We start from the raw sequence: 17241 nt of genomic DNA on the forward strand, positions 1-17241 counted from the left end.
AATTTTCCATTAATTCAGTAGAGGTATAGGGAGGGCTTGAGGGCCTCTCAGGAGCCACCAGTGTTCAGGATGCTCTCCGGGGTACAGAGATGGTCAAAATGTGGATCTCTCCTCAGGGAAAATTTCTGAGGAGAGTTCAGGTTGATAAACACATAACTAAAAGAGTGTTACTGGAATTATTTTTAATATGTCTCTAGAAAAAGTTCACTTAATTGAATATTATAGTACCATCCACTGAAAGCTTCTTTTTCAAAAAAAGTGTGACATTAGAATAACTTAATTTCTCTATTTCTCATTAGATAACTTTACACAAACAAAAGGTCTTTAGGATCTTCCCAGAGGTGGAATTGGTTTGGGATTTTACAGTATTTCTTTCTTTAATTTTTATAGTGTTCTATATCAAATATTTCAAAGAACTTTTTTGTTGTTGCTGTTGTTGTTTTTTTGAGACAGAGTCTTGCCCTGTCTCCCAGGCTGGAGGGCAATGGCGTGATCTCGGCTCACTGCAAATCCCGCCTCCCAGGTTGAAACCATTCTCCTGCCTCAGCCTCCCAAGTAGCTGAGATTACAGGCACCTGCCACACATCCAGCTAATTTTTGTATTTTTAGTAGAGATGAGGAGGTTTCACCATGTTGGCTAGGGTGATCTCAAACTCCTGACCTCGTGATCTGCCCGCATCGGCTTCCCAAAGTGCTCGGATTACAGGCGTGAGCCATCGTACCTGGCTACCTTTTTGCTTTTGAATGTAATGATAATTGTTTTCTGATGGATTGCTGATTACATTATCTCTAGAGAGACCATGATTTGCTGAGTTCTTAACTGATTAACCTCTTGGAATTTTTGCTTTCTGTATGGCATGTGTGCTGTATGCATTTTATATTTCTGATAAAAATGGTGTATTTGTTTTATTTATTGTATAGCTCATTGTGGTCTTCTGAGTGCCTTTAAAGGTAGTGGTGGTCTTTATTGAACTATCAGTTTGTAATGTAGATGAGGTGGTATAGTGCTTTATCTCTCATTTTTTGGTTCCTAGAAGCATTAATTGCCCTTTATATATTTTTAAATCTGTTAAATATGACATAATATTAAGAAATATGAATACAGATTTTTAAGATCGAATTTCCAACATGGAAGATAACTTTTCTACTAAATGCAAAACGATATGCGTCTGGCTGCTCATGTTTGGTTTATCGTTGGGTTTTCATTGAACTCCTTAAATATTAAGAGTCTTGAAAAGTAAAGGCTTCTTGTCCTCTTAGAGACTCCTTTAAAAATATGAGAAGAACAGAAGGGGTCATGATATTGTTTCTATGGGTTACCAGTTGATACCTTCAACATGTACCTCTTGTTCTCATTCCAGATCTGCATGCTCTGAATTACTATAAGCAAGTTATATTATGGCTATTTTGATGAGTACCTGCTATTCAGATAGCAGGTACCTGAATAAGTACTGTATACGTGACTGGTAAACAAACACGTGAATAGCTGTCCCCCTGGCAGAGGCATCTTGGTTAAAGACATGAGACCACATATGTTTTTGCCTTGGTACATCTGGTCATGTTCCTAGGGATAAAATGTTGAAACAAACAAACAAACAAGAAAGAGTAAAAAATATTAGATTAGTGAGCTCTTATTCTATTTAAGCTTCACTTTGGAATGAACCATTGTATTACTTATTGTTTAATGCAAATGTACTATTTCTTGTATTTTTGGTTATAAATTGGTTATTGTAGTAAAATGTGAATTGAGAAAAAATGGAGTGGTGTCATAATTTGGAGACTGGTATATAGATTATGCCAGCTTGTTTATTATACTGAATTGCTATAAAGTTAAACCTTCATAAAATATTAAGATAAAAATAGAAGAAGGAAAAAATATAAGAAAGAGGAATGGGCATCTGAACATACTATGACTGATTCTATTAACTTCATTCATAAATGTGACCTGCTAACCTTTGTTTTTTATAAAGTAACAAGGATGGGGTTTTTTTGTTTTGTTTTGTTTTGTTTTTGAAGATTCTAAGTTACAGATTTCTTTTTCCTTTTCTGATGTGACAGATTTATGGCATCTTTGTCTGTATGTCCCATCTTGTATCAGTAACAGACAAAGCCAACCGTTCACCCACTCTTCACTGATCGGACCAATCTAGACTTCAGAATCTTCTGCACTGAATTTAAAGGAGCCACAATATCAGTTAATGTTCACAGAAATAATATATTCTTTACCATCCCTTCCTGAGTTGGCACTAAGCCGTTTACTTAACAGCAAAGCTACAGCCATCACATATCAATATAAGCCATATTATATATATATATGATATATATGTATTTTATATGTATATGTGTGTGTGTGTGTGTGTGTACACATGGACACTTTTTAGTGCTAGAGTTTATTTGCCTTAAGGCCTTGAGAGTAGGATCTGTCTTATTTGTGCCAAATTTGGGGACAATGGGATAATCTATCTTTTCATGTAACGTGTTTTACAGTGCTTTTTTTTTTAAAGTAAATTTAGCACAGTGCTTTTCTTGTAATACTCAGAAACATTAGGTAACTCTGAGATTGAAGGTATTAATGAGATTTAAAAAATTCCCACTGCAGGTAATTCTTTTAGCAACGTGATCTGTGTTGTTGTTAGATCATGACCTGAAGAAAAGGAAAAGGAATTTGAGTGTCTTAGCATTTGTAAGATGCAGTGCTAAGAGTTTTCCATGCATTGGCCCATGCAGTTTTACAAACATCAAGTCTCATGAGATCTGATGGTTTTATAAAGGGGAGGTTCCCTGTACATGCTGTCTCTTGCCTGCTGCCATGTTAAGATGTCCCTTTGCTGTTCTTCGTCTTCTGCCATGATTGTGAGGCCTCCCCAGCCATGTGGAACTGCGAGTCCATTGAACCTCTTTCCTTTATAAATTACCCAGTCTCGGGTATGTCTTTATTAGCAGTGTGAAAACAGACTAATACAAATACATATAGCATTATCTCAGGTTTTGTAAGAGTTGTATTATATTCCATCTTATAGATATTTCTGTTCTCCTTTAACTTTAACATTCCCTTTAAGCATGGACTTTTTTGACCCAACTTTCATTCTTCACTGGGAATAGGGAGCTGAGATTCATGAGCATAATTTTCTTCAGAAGACCAAAAGGGACACCTAAACAGAGAAGTTTGAATTAGGCCTTTGAGATCTAATTTAGAGATTCACTCATTTTTCCTGTGTTATCTCCCATGTGTACAGGAAGTATACATTTGTTAAGCTTCTGGTGTTTTGTTATTTTTTTTGGTGGGGGTCTGAAGGATAGAAGAGAAAATTATTTTTTTCTCCCCTAAAGACTTGAGAATTCTCAGATTATTTAGTACCAAAATTGTGTTTCTGAGAGAACTAAGTATTTTCTCTGCATTAGCCGTAACACATATTATTTTAATTAAGGTTTCTGTTTTTTTAATCACCTCATGGAAACACTGAGTCTAGGCTGAGATGGGGGTCTTTATTATTGGATGAGGCTCACTTATGCCCACTAGCCTTTATGTAGGTATGTTTTACATTTCTTAACATGCACTCATTTAAGTGTATGATTAAATGACTTTGAGTAACTTTAGTGCGTGGTACAACCATCACTAGAAATCAGTTTTAGAACATTTTATCTCTTCAGTAAGATATTTGTGCCTGTTTACAGTTAATCCCTGTTCTTACCTTGAGGCCCAGACAACTGCTTATCTACTTCTTGTCTTTATAAATTTGCCTTTCTAGACTTTTTATATAAATGGAAGAATAAAATGTGTAGTCTCTTGTGTCTGGCTTCTTTCAGTGAGTATAATGTTCCTGAGGCTTATCCATGTCGTGGCAGTTACAAGTTTGCTTCTTTTTATTTCCTAGCAGTATTCCATTGTGTGGACCTACCACATTTTGTCTATCCATTCAACAGTTGATGAAAATTTAAGTTTTCATGACATTTAAATTTAAAGTCATGCTTGTACAAGTTTGTAAATTGCCTTGGACATAGTAATCTGTGAAATGCTGGATTATTATTCTTTTTTGCTAAGGATATAGTTACATAATAATTTATACATGAAACAGACTCCTTGGGTTAGAATTGAAATTTCCAATTTACTTTTTATATATATTGAAAGTATACAAGTACAGCTATTCAGGCTATTATTAAAAAGACCGAAAAAAAAAACCACCCCAAAATTCGGAAAAGGCTGCGTAGTAAAGGGAACTCTTGTACACTCTTGGTGGGAATGTGAATTAGTACAGCCATTATGGAAAACAGTATAGAGATTTCTTTAAAAACCAGAAATACAACAACCATAATATTCAGCAATCTCAATGATGGTTATTTATCCAAAGGAAAGGAAATCAGTGTATCAAAGAGACACCTGTACTCTCATGTTTATTGAAGCATTATTCACAATACCCCCAGTGTGGAATCAACCTAAGTGTCCATCAGTAGACGAATGGATAACAAAAGTGTCGTATATACACAATGGAATGTTATTCAGCTGTAAGAAGAAATGAAATCTTGCCATTCACAGCAACATGGATGAGTGCAGAGGACATTGTGTTAAATGAAGTAAGTCAGGCACAAAAAGACAAACATCACATGTTCTCACTCATATGGGAGTTAAAAAGAAACCAAAAACCAGATTGAGCTCACAGAAGTAGAGAGTAGAATTACAATTATTAGAGGATGGGAAAAGTAGGCAGGAGGGAAGGATAGGAAGAGGTTATTTAGCCACAAAATTACAGATAGGAGGAATAAGTTCTAATGTTCTATAAGCAGTGTAGGGTGAATATAGTTTACACTAATATACTATATATTTTCCAAATCTAGAAGAGAGGATTTCAGATGTTCACAGCACAAGGAAATGATAAATGTTTGAGGTGATACATATTCTAATTACCCTGATTTAAATCATTACATATTGTATAGTATGTAGAAATATCCCTCTCTACCATAAATATGTATAATTATTGCGTGTCAACTAAAAAGGAAAAAAGAAAATACAGGACGTTTATACACTAAAATACTACAAAAATGAGTTAATCCCATAAGTACTGAAATGAAAAAATGAAGAGAGGCTGGTTAAAGGATATAAACATGTAGTTAGATAGAAGGAATAAGCTCCACAGTTCGTCGCTTGAACTTGTGGACTCAAGTGATCCTCTGGACTCAGCCTCTTGAGTAGCTAGGACCACGTGCACACACCATGAAGACTGGCTCATTAAAAAAAAAATTTTGTAGAGTTGGGGCCTCACTGTGCTGCAGTCCAGGCTGGTGAAGGAATAAGTTCTAATGGTCGATAACAGAGTAGGAAGGTAGAATAAAAGTAGATAATTTAGTGTGGTATAGGAATAGGTTCAGAAATGAAGACTCTTAAAGAATAAAAGTAGAGATCTTGATTTTTTTGCTTTTTTTCAGTAGGGACTAATTTCTGTTTTAGAAGTTTATAGTGACATGTATTTTTATACAAAATTTACTCCTAGAAATTTGCATATTATATATGTGTTTCAGAATATCAGGCCAGGTATGGTGGCTCACGCCAGTAATCCCAGCACTTTGGGAGGCCATGGCGGGTGGATCACCTGAGGTCAGGAGTTGGAGACCAGCCTGGCCAACATGGCAAAACTCCGTCTCTACTAGAAATACAAAAATTAGCCCGTCGTGGTGGCTCACGCCTGTAATCAGTCTACTCAGGAAGCTGAGGCCGGAGAATCGTTTGAACTTGGGAGGTGGAGGTTGTAATGTGCAGAGATAGCACCACTGCCCTCCAGCCTGTGTGACAGAGTGAGAGTTCATCTTAAAAAAAAATTAATCTGTTTTATTGATTTTAAAATAAATGCAAATATGTTAAAACTATCAAGCTCAATTAGAAGTATTTTTCATTCATTCTGGCTGTGCTGTGGGTGGCAGGAAGGAGAGAGCGCTGCAACAGTCCTTGGGGGCTCTGACCTTGAGACTCCCTGAGCAAGAGCCCTAACACCCCTTGGTGCTCTGCCGTTGCTGGCATCTCTGAGTTTTTGGGTGCCGCTGCGTTCCCCTCATCCAGATGTTAATTTCCAAGTCAGAAGCAGGTCGCCGCATGCCTGGCCCAGCCACAGGCCAAGCATAGAACTGCAGTTGGCACAGAATCTGGACCAGTAGCATGAGACCAGCGCAGCCTGCTAGGCCGAGTGGGCAGAATGAGCCCAGCAAAGCCTGATTAGAGGCGCCGCTGGCCACAGAGATTTCCGGCTAGCGAAGTGGCTTGGAAAGAATCCTGTGTAATCAGCAGACAGAGGGAGGAAATAGATGTACACTAATCCACTCACTCATAGGAGTCTATATTTGTTTCTGTATCTATCTGTAAAATGTGTGTGTGGGTGTGTATATATATATATTTTTTTTTGAGACAGAGTCTTGCTCTGTTGCCCAGGTTGCAGTGCAGTGGTGTGATCTCCGCTCACTGCAAGCTCTGCCTCCCAGGTTCAAGTGATTCTCCTGCTTCAGCCTCCTGAGTAGCTGGGACTGCAGGTTCGTGCCACCATGCCTGGCTTATTTTTGTATTTTTAGTAGAGACAGGGTTTCACCATATTGGCCAGGGTGGTCTCGAACTCCTGACCTCTTGATCTGCCCGCCTAGGCTTCCTAAGTGCTAGGATTACAGGCGTGAGCCACCGCGCTTGGCCTGTATTCCTGTTTAAAAAGCCACACATTAATATGGATGCCTCCAACTCCTGTCCAACGTCACAAGATGCATTCTGGCCCTCCCCCTTTCCTTATTTGTGAGTTCTTTTATGACAGTGATACAAAGCCGGATGTATATTTACTTACTTGTTCAACTGTGGTGTACTCATAAAGTAACAGAAGTGGTAATACATACCTCTGTGAGAAACAAAAATAACTTGAGTATGTTATTTGTATACAGCTTCTTTTTCTCTTTGGCTTTAAGAATATCCAGTCAAATACTGTTTTCCAAAGTTATGTTTATGTTAGTAATGCAGTCAAGTTCAGTTGTTAAAGTTTGGTTTTTATTTTGAAACCATCCTCCCAACCTTGGCTGATCATTTAAAAATATGTAAGGCAGAAACCATTTTTGTGTTGTCTACTGTTGTGTTATTTAAAGACAGGGATACGTTCTGAGAAATGTGTCATGTGCAAACATCATAAAGTATGCTTACAGAAACCTAGATGGTATAGTCTACTACACACCCAGGCTGTGTGGTATAGCTCCTAGGGTACAAAGCTGTACATGTACACAGTAGTACTCTACTAAATATTGTAGGCATTTGTAACACAATAAGAAGTATTTATGTATCTAACCACGTCTAAATTTAGAAATGGTACAGCAAAAATATGGTATAAAAGATAAAAAAATGGTCCACCTGTCTAGGACACTCTCCATGAATGGAGCTTTCAGGCCTGGAGGTTGCTCTGGGTGAATAAGTCAGTAGTGGTGAGTGAGTGTGAAGGCCCGGGATGTTACTGTACACTACTGTAGACTCTATAAACTCTGCATGCTTAGGCTTTATCGAAAGATTTTTCTTTGATAATAAATTAACTTTACCCTACTAGAACTTTTTTTTAAAGTTTTTAATTTTTTTAACTTTTTGACTCTTGTAATAATAGTTAGCTTAAAATACAAACACATTTTACAGCTGTACAAAAATATTTTCTTTATGTCCTTATTCTGTAAGCTTTTTTCTGATTTTTTAAGAAGTTTTTATACTTTATTGTTGAAAACTAAGACACACATACATTAGCCTAGGCCTACACAGGGTCAGGATTATCAATATCACTATCTTCCACCTCCACATCTTGTCCCACTGGGGGGTCTTCAGGTGCAATAACAGTTATGGAACTGTCATCTCCTAGGATAACATTCTCTTCTGGACACCTTGTAAAGGACCTGCCTGAGGCTGTTTTACAGTTAACTTTAGAAAACAAATAAGCAGAAGGAGTACAGTCTAAAGATAAAAAGTATAGTAAATACATAAAACCAGTAACAAAGTTGTTTATCGTTATCAAGTATTATATGCTATACGTAATTGTATGTGCTGTGTTTTCATATGTCTGGCAGCCAGTAGCTTTGTTTACACCAGCATCACCACAAGCACAGGAGTAAAACGGTGTGCTGCAGTGTTACCACGGCTGCCCATCATTATTAGGCGGTAAGAATTTTTCAGCCCCATTATAATCTTATGGGACCATCTTTGTATATGGAGTCTGTTGTTAAGTGATTAACATCACTGCGACACATGACTGTATTTCTGTGGGTTTTGGCAAATGCAGTCATGGCTCTACCACTAGTCACGAGTCGGAACACTTCCATTACCTTATATGCTGTGTTTTGGAAGAAATTATTAAAAGTAGTTTGATACTTAAAATTCAAAGAAAAATCGTTTTGTGGATTTTACTGGTATTTTAGTCTAGTTTAAGGGAGAAATGTGTTTCTCCCTTAAGGCAGTTGGGATACTAAGAATAGGAGAGAGATTTCAGTTCTTATTTTCACTATAATTTGATATTTATTGTTATTCCAGAACATGGATTTGTGTTTCCAGCTTTTAAATAATTGATATTTTTCATATAATAGATTGAGACTTTTAAAAGAAAAATAATTCACAAAATGTAATCAAATATAATACATGCTTTTAAAATACTACTTTTCTCAGTTATAATTGCTCTCTGCTCTTCCTCGTTTACCCTATAAGCAGAAAGAAAACAATTTAGAAGTGACAAAATTTTATCCTAGTTTTAACATTGATTAGTCTGGAAAGAGTTTTATTCCATATACTTTTTTTTTTTTCAGTTGAAGTCTCTCTCTGTCGCCCAGGCTGGAGTGCAGTGGCATGATCTCGGCTTACTGAAAGCTCCACTTCCTGGGTTCACGCCATTCTCCTGCCTGAGCCTCTGGAGTAGCTGGGATTACAGGTGCCCGCCACCACGCCTGGCTGATTTTTTGTATTTTTTTGTTTGTTTGTTTGTTTGTTTTAGTAGAGATGGGGTTCCACTGTGTTAGCCAGGATGGTCTCCATCTCCTGACCTTGTGAGCTGCCTGCCTCGGCCTCCCAAAGTGCTGGGATTACAGGCGTGAGCCACCGTGCCCGGCCTATTCCATATACTTTTTAATCTCTTGTATAGGACAGATTATATTTATGAATAGATCAAGGATAATGGACATGAGTTTTAATTAGTAAGAAAGAGAGAGCATTCAGAATTGTGAAAAAATGACTCAATTTTGCCAGAAATAACAGTGCAAGGCTGAGGCATGAGAATCCCTTGAACCCTGGAGGTGGAGGTTGCGATTTGCTGAGATTGCACCATTGCACTCCAGCCTGGGTAACAGAGGGGAGACTGTGTCAGAAACAAACAAACAAACTGCAAATTAAAATAAGATACCATTTTCGATTAACTTGGAAGTGTGTGTGCGCATATGTGTACACCATAAAGAGATAGAAAATGAATAAGAATGAATACCCTAATCTGGTGAGGGTATAGTGAATCTCACACTCTAATATATTAATACATTGCAGATAGCGTTAGAATTTCACACTGATATAGTGTTTGTAAGGAAGTGTAGTCATGGTAATGAAAAATAACAGTTTCTCAAGATTGATGCAAAATGATGGGACTAATAGGCATTTTGTTTAAAAGATTTTTTCCAGAATATTTGTAATGGGAAAATTACATATAGTTAGAATTCTACATTTTTCAAGATGTGATTGTGTAAAAATTATATTTTACATTGATTTTTTTAATATTAAACATGACTGTGTACCCTGAAATCTGTAGCACAGTGGTTCTCAATATTTAGAAAAATGACATATATATATTTGCCTAATTCTGAAGGAATATAGTAATTGTATGATAACTAGAAGTGTACTACAAAAAGAAATTCAGTTAAACCAAGTTAAGAGTATGCATTCTTGTGTTTTGCTTGGTTTTTAAAGGCACTTGTAACTTACCTAGTCCTTTGTTACTTAAATAAGAACTATTCCTCTGTGAGGAATTTTCATTTGTGATCAGGCTAGTAAATGAGTTTTGTATTACCTTGAAGTTGGGAAGCATGGGAAATAGGAGTACCAGACTCAGGAGTCTCATTCCTTTCAGCATCCATGAACCTGGGGCTGGTTTCTTTGATTATTTAAAAGTAAAGTGAAATCTTTGACCTTTTACAGTTACTTACTGTTTTCATAGATACATATTTGGTATAAATGGGATTTTTAAATGAGAAAAACAGTAAGATTATTGTAGAAATTCAAAGAGTATTAAAAGATTGTGTGTGGTGTGTGTCTGTGTGAGTGTGTGTTGTGCATGTATGTAATGAGAAAAGCATAAAATACTGAGGTAACTCATACGTAAGTAACTTTCTGAGACCAGTTCTTTTCTGCCCTCATTAGTGGATTACCCTGCTTGATTTCCACTCTTTCCATAGAGGGTCACAGTCTCTACATACTTAAAAAATAAATATTTATATAGTTTTTATCTTATTATTTTAAAATGTTTTCAAGGCTCAAAAGAATTTATATAGTAAGTTGGTTCACTGTGTTTATTGGTAAATACTGGAGACTTTAAATCTTATTAAATATGTAACAGTTTTCTATAAGGCAAAAACTATTAAATGGTGCTTAACATGGAAAATAACCTCACTTCGCTTCTCAAAATTAAAACTAAGAACAATTAGGAGAAGTCCTTCTATGTCACTTTCTACTGTTTTGGGTATATTGATGAGCCAGAGAAGTAAGTTTTCATTTTCAGTTTAATAAGGTTATTTTACTTTGGAAATATATATCTATAAAATACACATAAATATATGTAAAATATATATATATATAAAGTATATTTCCTAAGTTATATATATATATTTAACTCAGACTGCAAATATATACATGGATTTATATATATAAATTATACATAAATATTATATATAGATAAATCTATAGATAAATCTATAGCTATATATTTTTATATATAAATCTATATATGTAAATCTAAATGCAAGTAATTTGTTTGTTTTGAGGTTAAGATCAATTTCAGTTGATGCCCTTTGGTTGTGGCAAAATTGTGTCTTTTTTTAAAAAAAAAAACACAGCCGAGTCATTAGCTATAATTTTTCTTTTTCATACTGTTAGCATGCATGCATGTCTGAATGTTCTGTCTCTGCAGGTTACTGTGCTCTTTGGCCAGGTTACTTTCCTTCCCTTCCTCCCTTCCATTTCTTTCCATTTATCTTTTTCCTGTTCAAGTGGGTGCAAAGCACTGCAACAAGTCTTTTACCTTAACTCAGGATAAGATGTCTGCCTTCCCTTCTTTCTTCTTGACGTATATGCACCCAGTCTCTGTGAGCCATTTTTCCTTTTTCACTTGAGAGGAGAGGGGAAAGAGATTACTTTTCTCTCTGATTTCTAGAGTAAGCTTGGTTAAATGACACATTTCAAACCTCTCTCTCCTGACCGCTTATACTTGCTTGGTTTTAAAATGGCAGGCAGTTTCTTTGTCTTGTAGGAATACAATGTTGTAGAGTTGTTAACTTCTCAGGCTTGTTCAAGTAAAATGAATGTTCTAAAGATAAGAGCCTTTTTTTCCCCTTTCTTTCTTTCTTTTTTTTGTAGAGACAGTGTCTTACTGTGTTGCCTGAGCTTATCTTGAACTCCTTGGGCTCAAGTGATCCTCCCACCTTGGTCTCCCAAAGTGCTAGGATTACAGGTGTGAGCCACCATTCCCAGCCTATAAGAGCCTTCTATACAGAAGCTACAGTGCTGTCTCCTCCCAAACCTCCCTAGGAACAGAATATTACTAATAGCCCAGTTCCAGCTGTGCTGTCTACCAGTCACTGTGCCTCCCAGACTAGCCACCATAGTGACTTTTAGCACAGTACATCAGTTTTTCCTATTTTTGACTTTAAGTAGAGTCATACAACACTCTTTTGTGTATAGTTGCAGCTTTGTGTTTGTGGGGGTGGTTGTGAGGCTGTAGTTTTTGTTGTTGTTTTGTTTTCCTTTTGCCGTGATGTTTGGCTAGACTAGAGTAGAGCAGTTAATATTTTTACTGGGCTTTTCCTTTCTTTGTCCTTTGGATAGCAAGAGCTTACTTTTCTTGAGCCTTCTGTTTTTTTATGTCAACCCCCATTGGCATTCTTGGATTGCTGACTTCTCTAGCAACTGGTCTGGGATATATAAGGCCAAGAGAAAACCCAACATTAGAAAAATATATATCCTTTCTATCTTTCTAGGAGCAGAAATATGGTCTTTTATCTTTTCTATAAACTTGGATATCATTAGGAAAAAGAAAATAAAACATTTTATGCATTTATATGAAATTCAAACAAAAGGACTTTGACTCTTTGTAAATGTTAATTTCTGTGTTTAATTGCAGAATCTTTTAGCTGAAAAAGTAGAGCAGCTGATGGAATGGAGTTCCAGACGCTCAATCTTCCGAATGAATGGTGATAAATTCCGAAAATTTATAAAGGCACCACCTCGAAACTATTCCATGATTGTTATGTTCACTGCTCTTCAGCCTCAGCGGCAGTGTTCTGTGTGCAGGTAATTTATGTATTTAAAAAATATTAAAAACTATTATTCATGGTTTACATATATATTTTTATGTTCATTTTAAGATAAATATATGTAAGATAAACAGTTGTTTAATAGTCAAATATAACTGTGCATTTAAAAATAAGCTGAAAAATCAGTGTATTTTAGAAATATAGGCTAATATTCTTTTATTGTGGGCATGTAAAATATTCATTGACCAGTTGCACATATAATCATAAAACTGTTTTATCATCTTGATATCCTGCAGATTGCCTTGTAGGTCACTCAGTTATAGCTATGGTTAATGAAGTAGCCCCCTTAAATATAATCAATTTTTAATAGAGAGGACTCACTTTTACCTAGTGTAGCCCATTTAATTTTTGATACTGCCAGTGATTAGAAATTTCTATGCTGTAGAAGTAAACAGTTTTAAATGAATGAAATGCTTGTCAGGAGCAATAAATTAAAGAAAACTTTGGACAAGTATAAATACTTGTCCAAAAGTATACAACAAACACTTTTTTAAATGGAAATTTTTATTTTGAAATAATTGTATGTACACATCTTTTACCCAGTTTTCTCCAGTGGTAACCTGTTGTAAAACTATAGTACAAATTCACAAGTAGGGTATTGGCATTGATACAGACAAATGCGGAACAGCTCTATTACTGTGGGAATACTTCTTGCTATTTAAAGTCACACCCACTCTCCATTGTACTTCTTACCTGTCGAATTTGACCTCTGACCTCTGGCAGTCACTAATCTGTTCTCCATTTCTATAATTTTGTCATTTCAAGAATCTTATGTAAATGGAATTGTATGGTACATGACATTTTGGGTTTGGCTTTTAAAAATCAGCTGTAATTCCCTAAAAAAATACGTCCAAGTTGTTATATTTATCAATAATTTTTTTTTAAATTACTGAGTAATATTCCATTATATGGATGTACTGCAGTTTCTTTAACCATTTATTTGTTAAAGGAATCGGGGTTGTTTCTAGGTTTTGGCTATTGCAAATAAATGTGGTATGAGCATTTTTCTGCAGGTTTTGATGTGAACTTACCGTTTTTCTGGGAAGAATGCCACAGAGTGTGGTGGTTAGGTTGTGTGGTAGTTTCTATTTAGTTATATAAGAAACAGCCAAAATGTTTTCTAGAATGGCTGTATCATTTCACATTCCAGCCATCAGTGTGTTTAGTTGCTGCTTATCCTTACCAGCATTTGCTGTTGTGACTATTTTATTTTAGCCATTCTGATAGATACTGTAGTAATATCTCATTGTGATTTAAGTTTGCATTTCCCTATGACTGTGTTGAACATCTTTTCATGTACTTATTCGTCATCTTTGTATCATCTTTAATGAAGTATCTGTTCATAGTCTTCTGCCCCTTTCTAATTGGATTCTTTAAATGAGTTTTGAGGGTTCTTTATATATTTAGATACTAGTCCTTCGTCAGATACTTGGTTTTCAAATATTTTCTCCCAGTTTGTGACTTGTATTTTCCTCCTCATTACAGGTCTTTTGCAGGTTTTAATTTTGATGAAGTTCAGTTTATTAGCTTATCCATTTAAAATTATTTCTTTTGTTGTCAAATTAAAGAACTCTTTCCTTAGCCCTAGATCCCAAAGATCTTCTGTTTTTTTTCTGAAAATTTTCTAGTTTGATGTTTTACAGTTTGATCTGCTCTTTGAAAGAAAGCACTCAATCTGTCATCAAGTATGATATTAGCTGTAGGTTTTTTATAGGTGGTATTTATCAAGTTGAGGAAGTTGCTCTATATTCCTAGTTTGCTGACAGTTTTTATCATGAATGAGGTGCTGCATTAAAAAAATCTTTTTGTTGTCACTTTATGTAGTTTTTCTTGCCTATGGATATAATCAGTTACATTGATTGATTTTCAAATGTTGAACTGGTCTTGCATACAGGAATGGATACTATTTAATTGTGTCGTATTATTTTATTATGTGTTGCTGGATTCAGTTTGCTAATTTTTTTTGAAGAAGTTTGATCTAAGTTAATGATAGACACTGGTCTGTAGTTTTTATTGTTTATAGTGTCTTTGTTTAGTTTTGATATCAGGGTAATATTGTACTCATAAAATGAGTTGGGGAATGTTACCTATTTTAATTTTTGGGAAATATTGTATAAAATTAGTGTTAACTCTTCTTTAAGTGTTTGGTAGCATTTTCCAGTAAAATCATCTGGGTCTGGAGATATCTTCCAGAAACTTATAAATTACGTAATCCATTTCCTCGATGGTTAAGCACAGCACAGTTTGTTTATATCTTCTTGGCTGAACACGTTCAAGAACAAACACATTTTGTATTATAACTGCATGTGCCAGCATTGTCCATGTTGTATATTCATTGTAGACTTGGCTTAGGCTTCTAAATCATTTTGAGCTGTAGTGGAGACTGAAGTTATTAGTAACTTGGGTCAATGTAGAAAATCAGTTTTACTCAGGTTAGGTGGTAGAAAGGGAATGAGAGTGTTCTAAAATTTCTAAGAAGCATCTTATCACAACCTAATAATGAGTGTATGTTGGGGCATGGTTAAAAGTGAGTAGAGAACATGGTGAGCAAAATATTTTGAAAAACAGCACGTTAGGTGATTTTGAATTCTATTACTATCAAATTTGAGGACCAGTACTTGAGAGTGTATAAACACTGTTGTCAGAATTGGGCTAGCACATACGGATAGAGTATATATACCTTAACGATGGCAGCAGCGGGCCATCCGAAGAGGCCACTGCTATCGTGCCAGCTGTGGCGAGGAAGGCTGGGTGGTAGTGGTGGGAGTGGTTGCAGGAGCAGCAGTGACAGTGGGGAGACCCGTGTGTACCATACCCCCTGTGCCCTGTGTCCCCAAGGTAGCTGACTGTGCCACCCCCACCCCCCACCCTCCTGAGCCTAGGCAGGACCCACTCCCAGGCCTGGAGCCTCTGCCACTCCAGACCCTGTCCCTGGTCACTGCTGTCACCTGCTACTTCTACAGGGAGTAGGGAGAAGCCAGACAGTCCCTGAAGCTATGGGGGCCACTGCAATGGGGCCAGGCCAAGTCACCTGCTGGTGGGAGAGCAGGGCAGTCAGGTATGGAGGGGTGGGCAGAGAGGGGACCCCAAGGTGGAACTGGGTCTGGGGCAGTGCTGTGCTCCATAGAGCCATTGGGAGCTGGGAGCAGACAGTAGCCCTACCCTGCCGAGCATGGTTGCAGCCTTCCAAGTCATGGCTGTGGACCAGGATATCCCTGTGCTCTTTGGGGCAGGGAGCAGGCAGCAACTTTGCCCTCCTGGGCGCAGCTGCAACTGCCCACCTGCGACTGCGGACTCAGGCATCTCTCTGCACTCTCAGTGGCCCAGGAAGGCCCCCCTTACCCCTGCAGGCTTGGAGATGTCTGCTTCCACTGCCTGGTCTCTCCCTGCTCTTGGTGGCTGCTCCAGTCTTGGAGCAAGGATTGGGCACTGTTGGAGCTTGGCCAGGTGTGTGCATGCTCAGGGCAGAGCTGACATGCCAGCCCCCTGCTGACTCAGTCCCCTCTGGACTTTCGGCATAAACGAGCATGGGAGAGTGGCTGAGGGGGACCCTGAGGGAAGTCTGGTTTTGGCCTGCAGGTGCCCCTTGGCAAGAACAACCTGGGCACCATGAATGGTGGCAGGAGGCAGACAGGCTCCAGGGTGGAAGGGTCCTGATGAAACCCCACCTTCAAGCTTGGGAGGGCCTGAAGCCTGGGGACTGGGCTGCCGGTCCCGTTGAACAGAGTGGGAAAGTGTGGTAGTTTTTCCTACTCTCACCCATGCACCAGTCAGCGCACACTATATCTGGCCCATAAAAACCTCAGACTCAGCCAGACTTGAGAAGAGGATGGAGAGATGATGAGACAAAGAGATGGCTAGCTGCAGAGAGAAGCTGCCCACCCCGGGGTCTCCTCTCTGCTGAGAGCTGAGGAGACAACGGTAGGACCAGATGCAGAGAGGTGCTGCTCTTTCTGCTGAGAGCTGAAGAGACTATAGGACAGCCTGCCTGGCAGAAAGGAGGTGTACCCTCCCTACTGAGAGCTGAAGACTTGTCAGGACATCCTGGCTATGGAGAGGAGCTGCCCACTGCAGGTTCCCTCTGAGCTGTTCTTTTGCTCAATAAAGCTCCTCTTTGTCTTACTCACCCTCCGCTTGTTTGTGTGCTTCTTTCTTCCTGGATGCAGGACAAGAACTTGGGACCTGCCAAATGGCAAGGCTAAAAGAGCTGTAATACAAAGAGGGCTGGAACATGCCCCTCGCTTGCCATGTTGTGGATGAAGAGAAGAAGAGAATAGCTGTGGCCCTTTGGGGAGTCCAGACCTGGGAGCTTCCTGAGCCAGGGCTGTGACTCCCTTTTTGGGGCCCTGTGGTTTCTGGTGTCTCCAAGCTTCCGGTGCCACTGCATTCCCCAGTGCCGGCCGGGGAAGCTGCTTGCAGTCCACCTGCAGCCTCACAGGGAGCTGGTGTCTCTTCCAGTTCCTGGAGCTGCACGCCCTGCTGTAGCCAGCATGCCTGGCTGTGTGCAGTGGCCAGACCCCATGCTCACTCACACACTCCTTGTTGCTCTGTTCCTGGTGTGCCATTGGCAGGCATGGGATCCTGGCCGGTAGCGGGAGCTGAGTGGAGCCTGCCAGTCTGAGTGGATAAAACGAATCCATTGGGCCAGAGTGAACCTCAGGCAAAGGCGCCCCTGGCCACAGAGGTTTCCATCTG

General features: G+C 38.3%; 1 protein-coding gene across 2 annotated transcripts in view; it reads left to right on the forward strand.

Annotated features, from left to right (window-relative positions):
• Positions 1 to 17241, forward strand: part of TUSC3 (tumor suppressor candidate 3) — a 219867-nt gene that overhangs the window by 65857 nt on the left and 136769 nt on the right. For both annotated transcript variants that reach the window (XM_034965678.3, XM_034965679.3), the window contains exon 2: positions 12354 to 12523. In XM_034965678.3, coding sequence (XP_034821569.1) covers positions 12354 to 12523 — 170 coding nt within the window. The remainder of the gene's footprint in view (positions 1 to 12353; positions 12524 to 17241) is intronic.

Source organism: Pan paniscus, chromosome 7, assembly GCF_029289425.2.
Source record: "Pan paniscus chromosome 7, NHGRI_mPanPan1-v2.0_pri, whole genome shotgun sequence".
Lineage (NCBI taxonomy): Eukaryota > Metazoa > Chordata > Mammalia > Primates > Hominidae > Pan > Pan paniscus.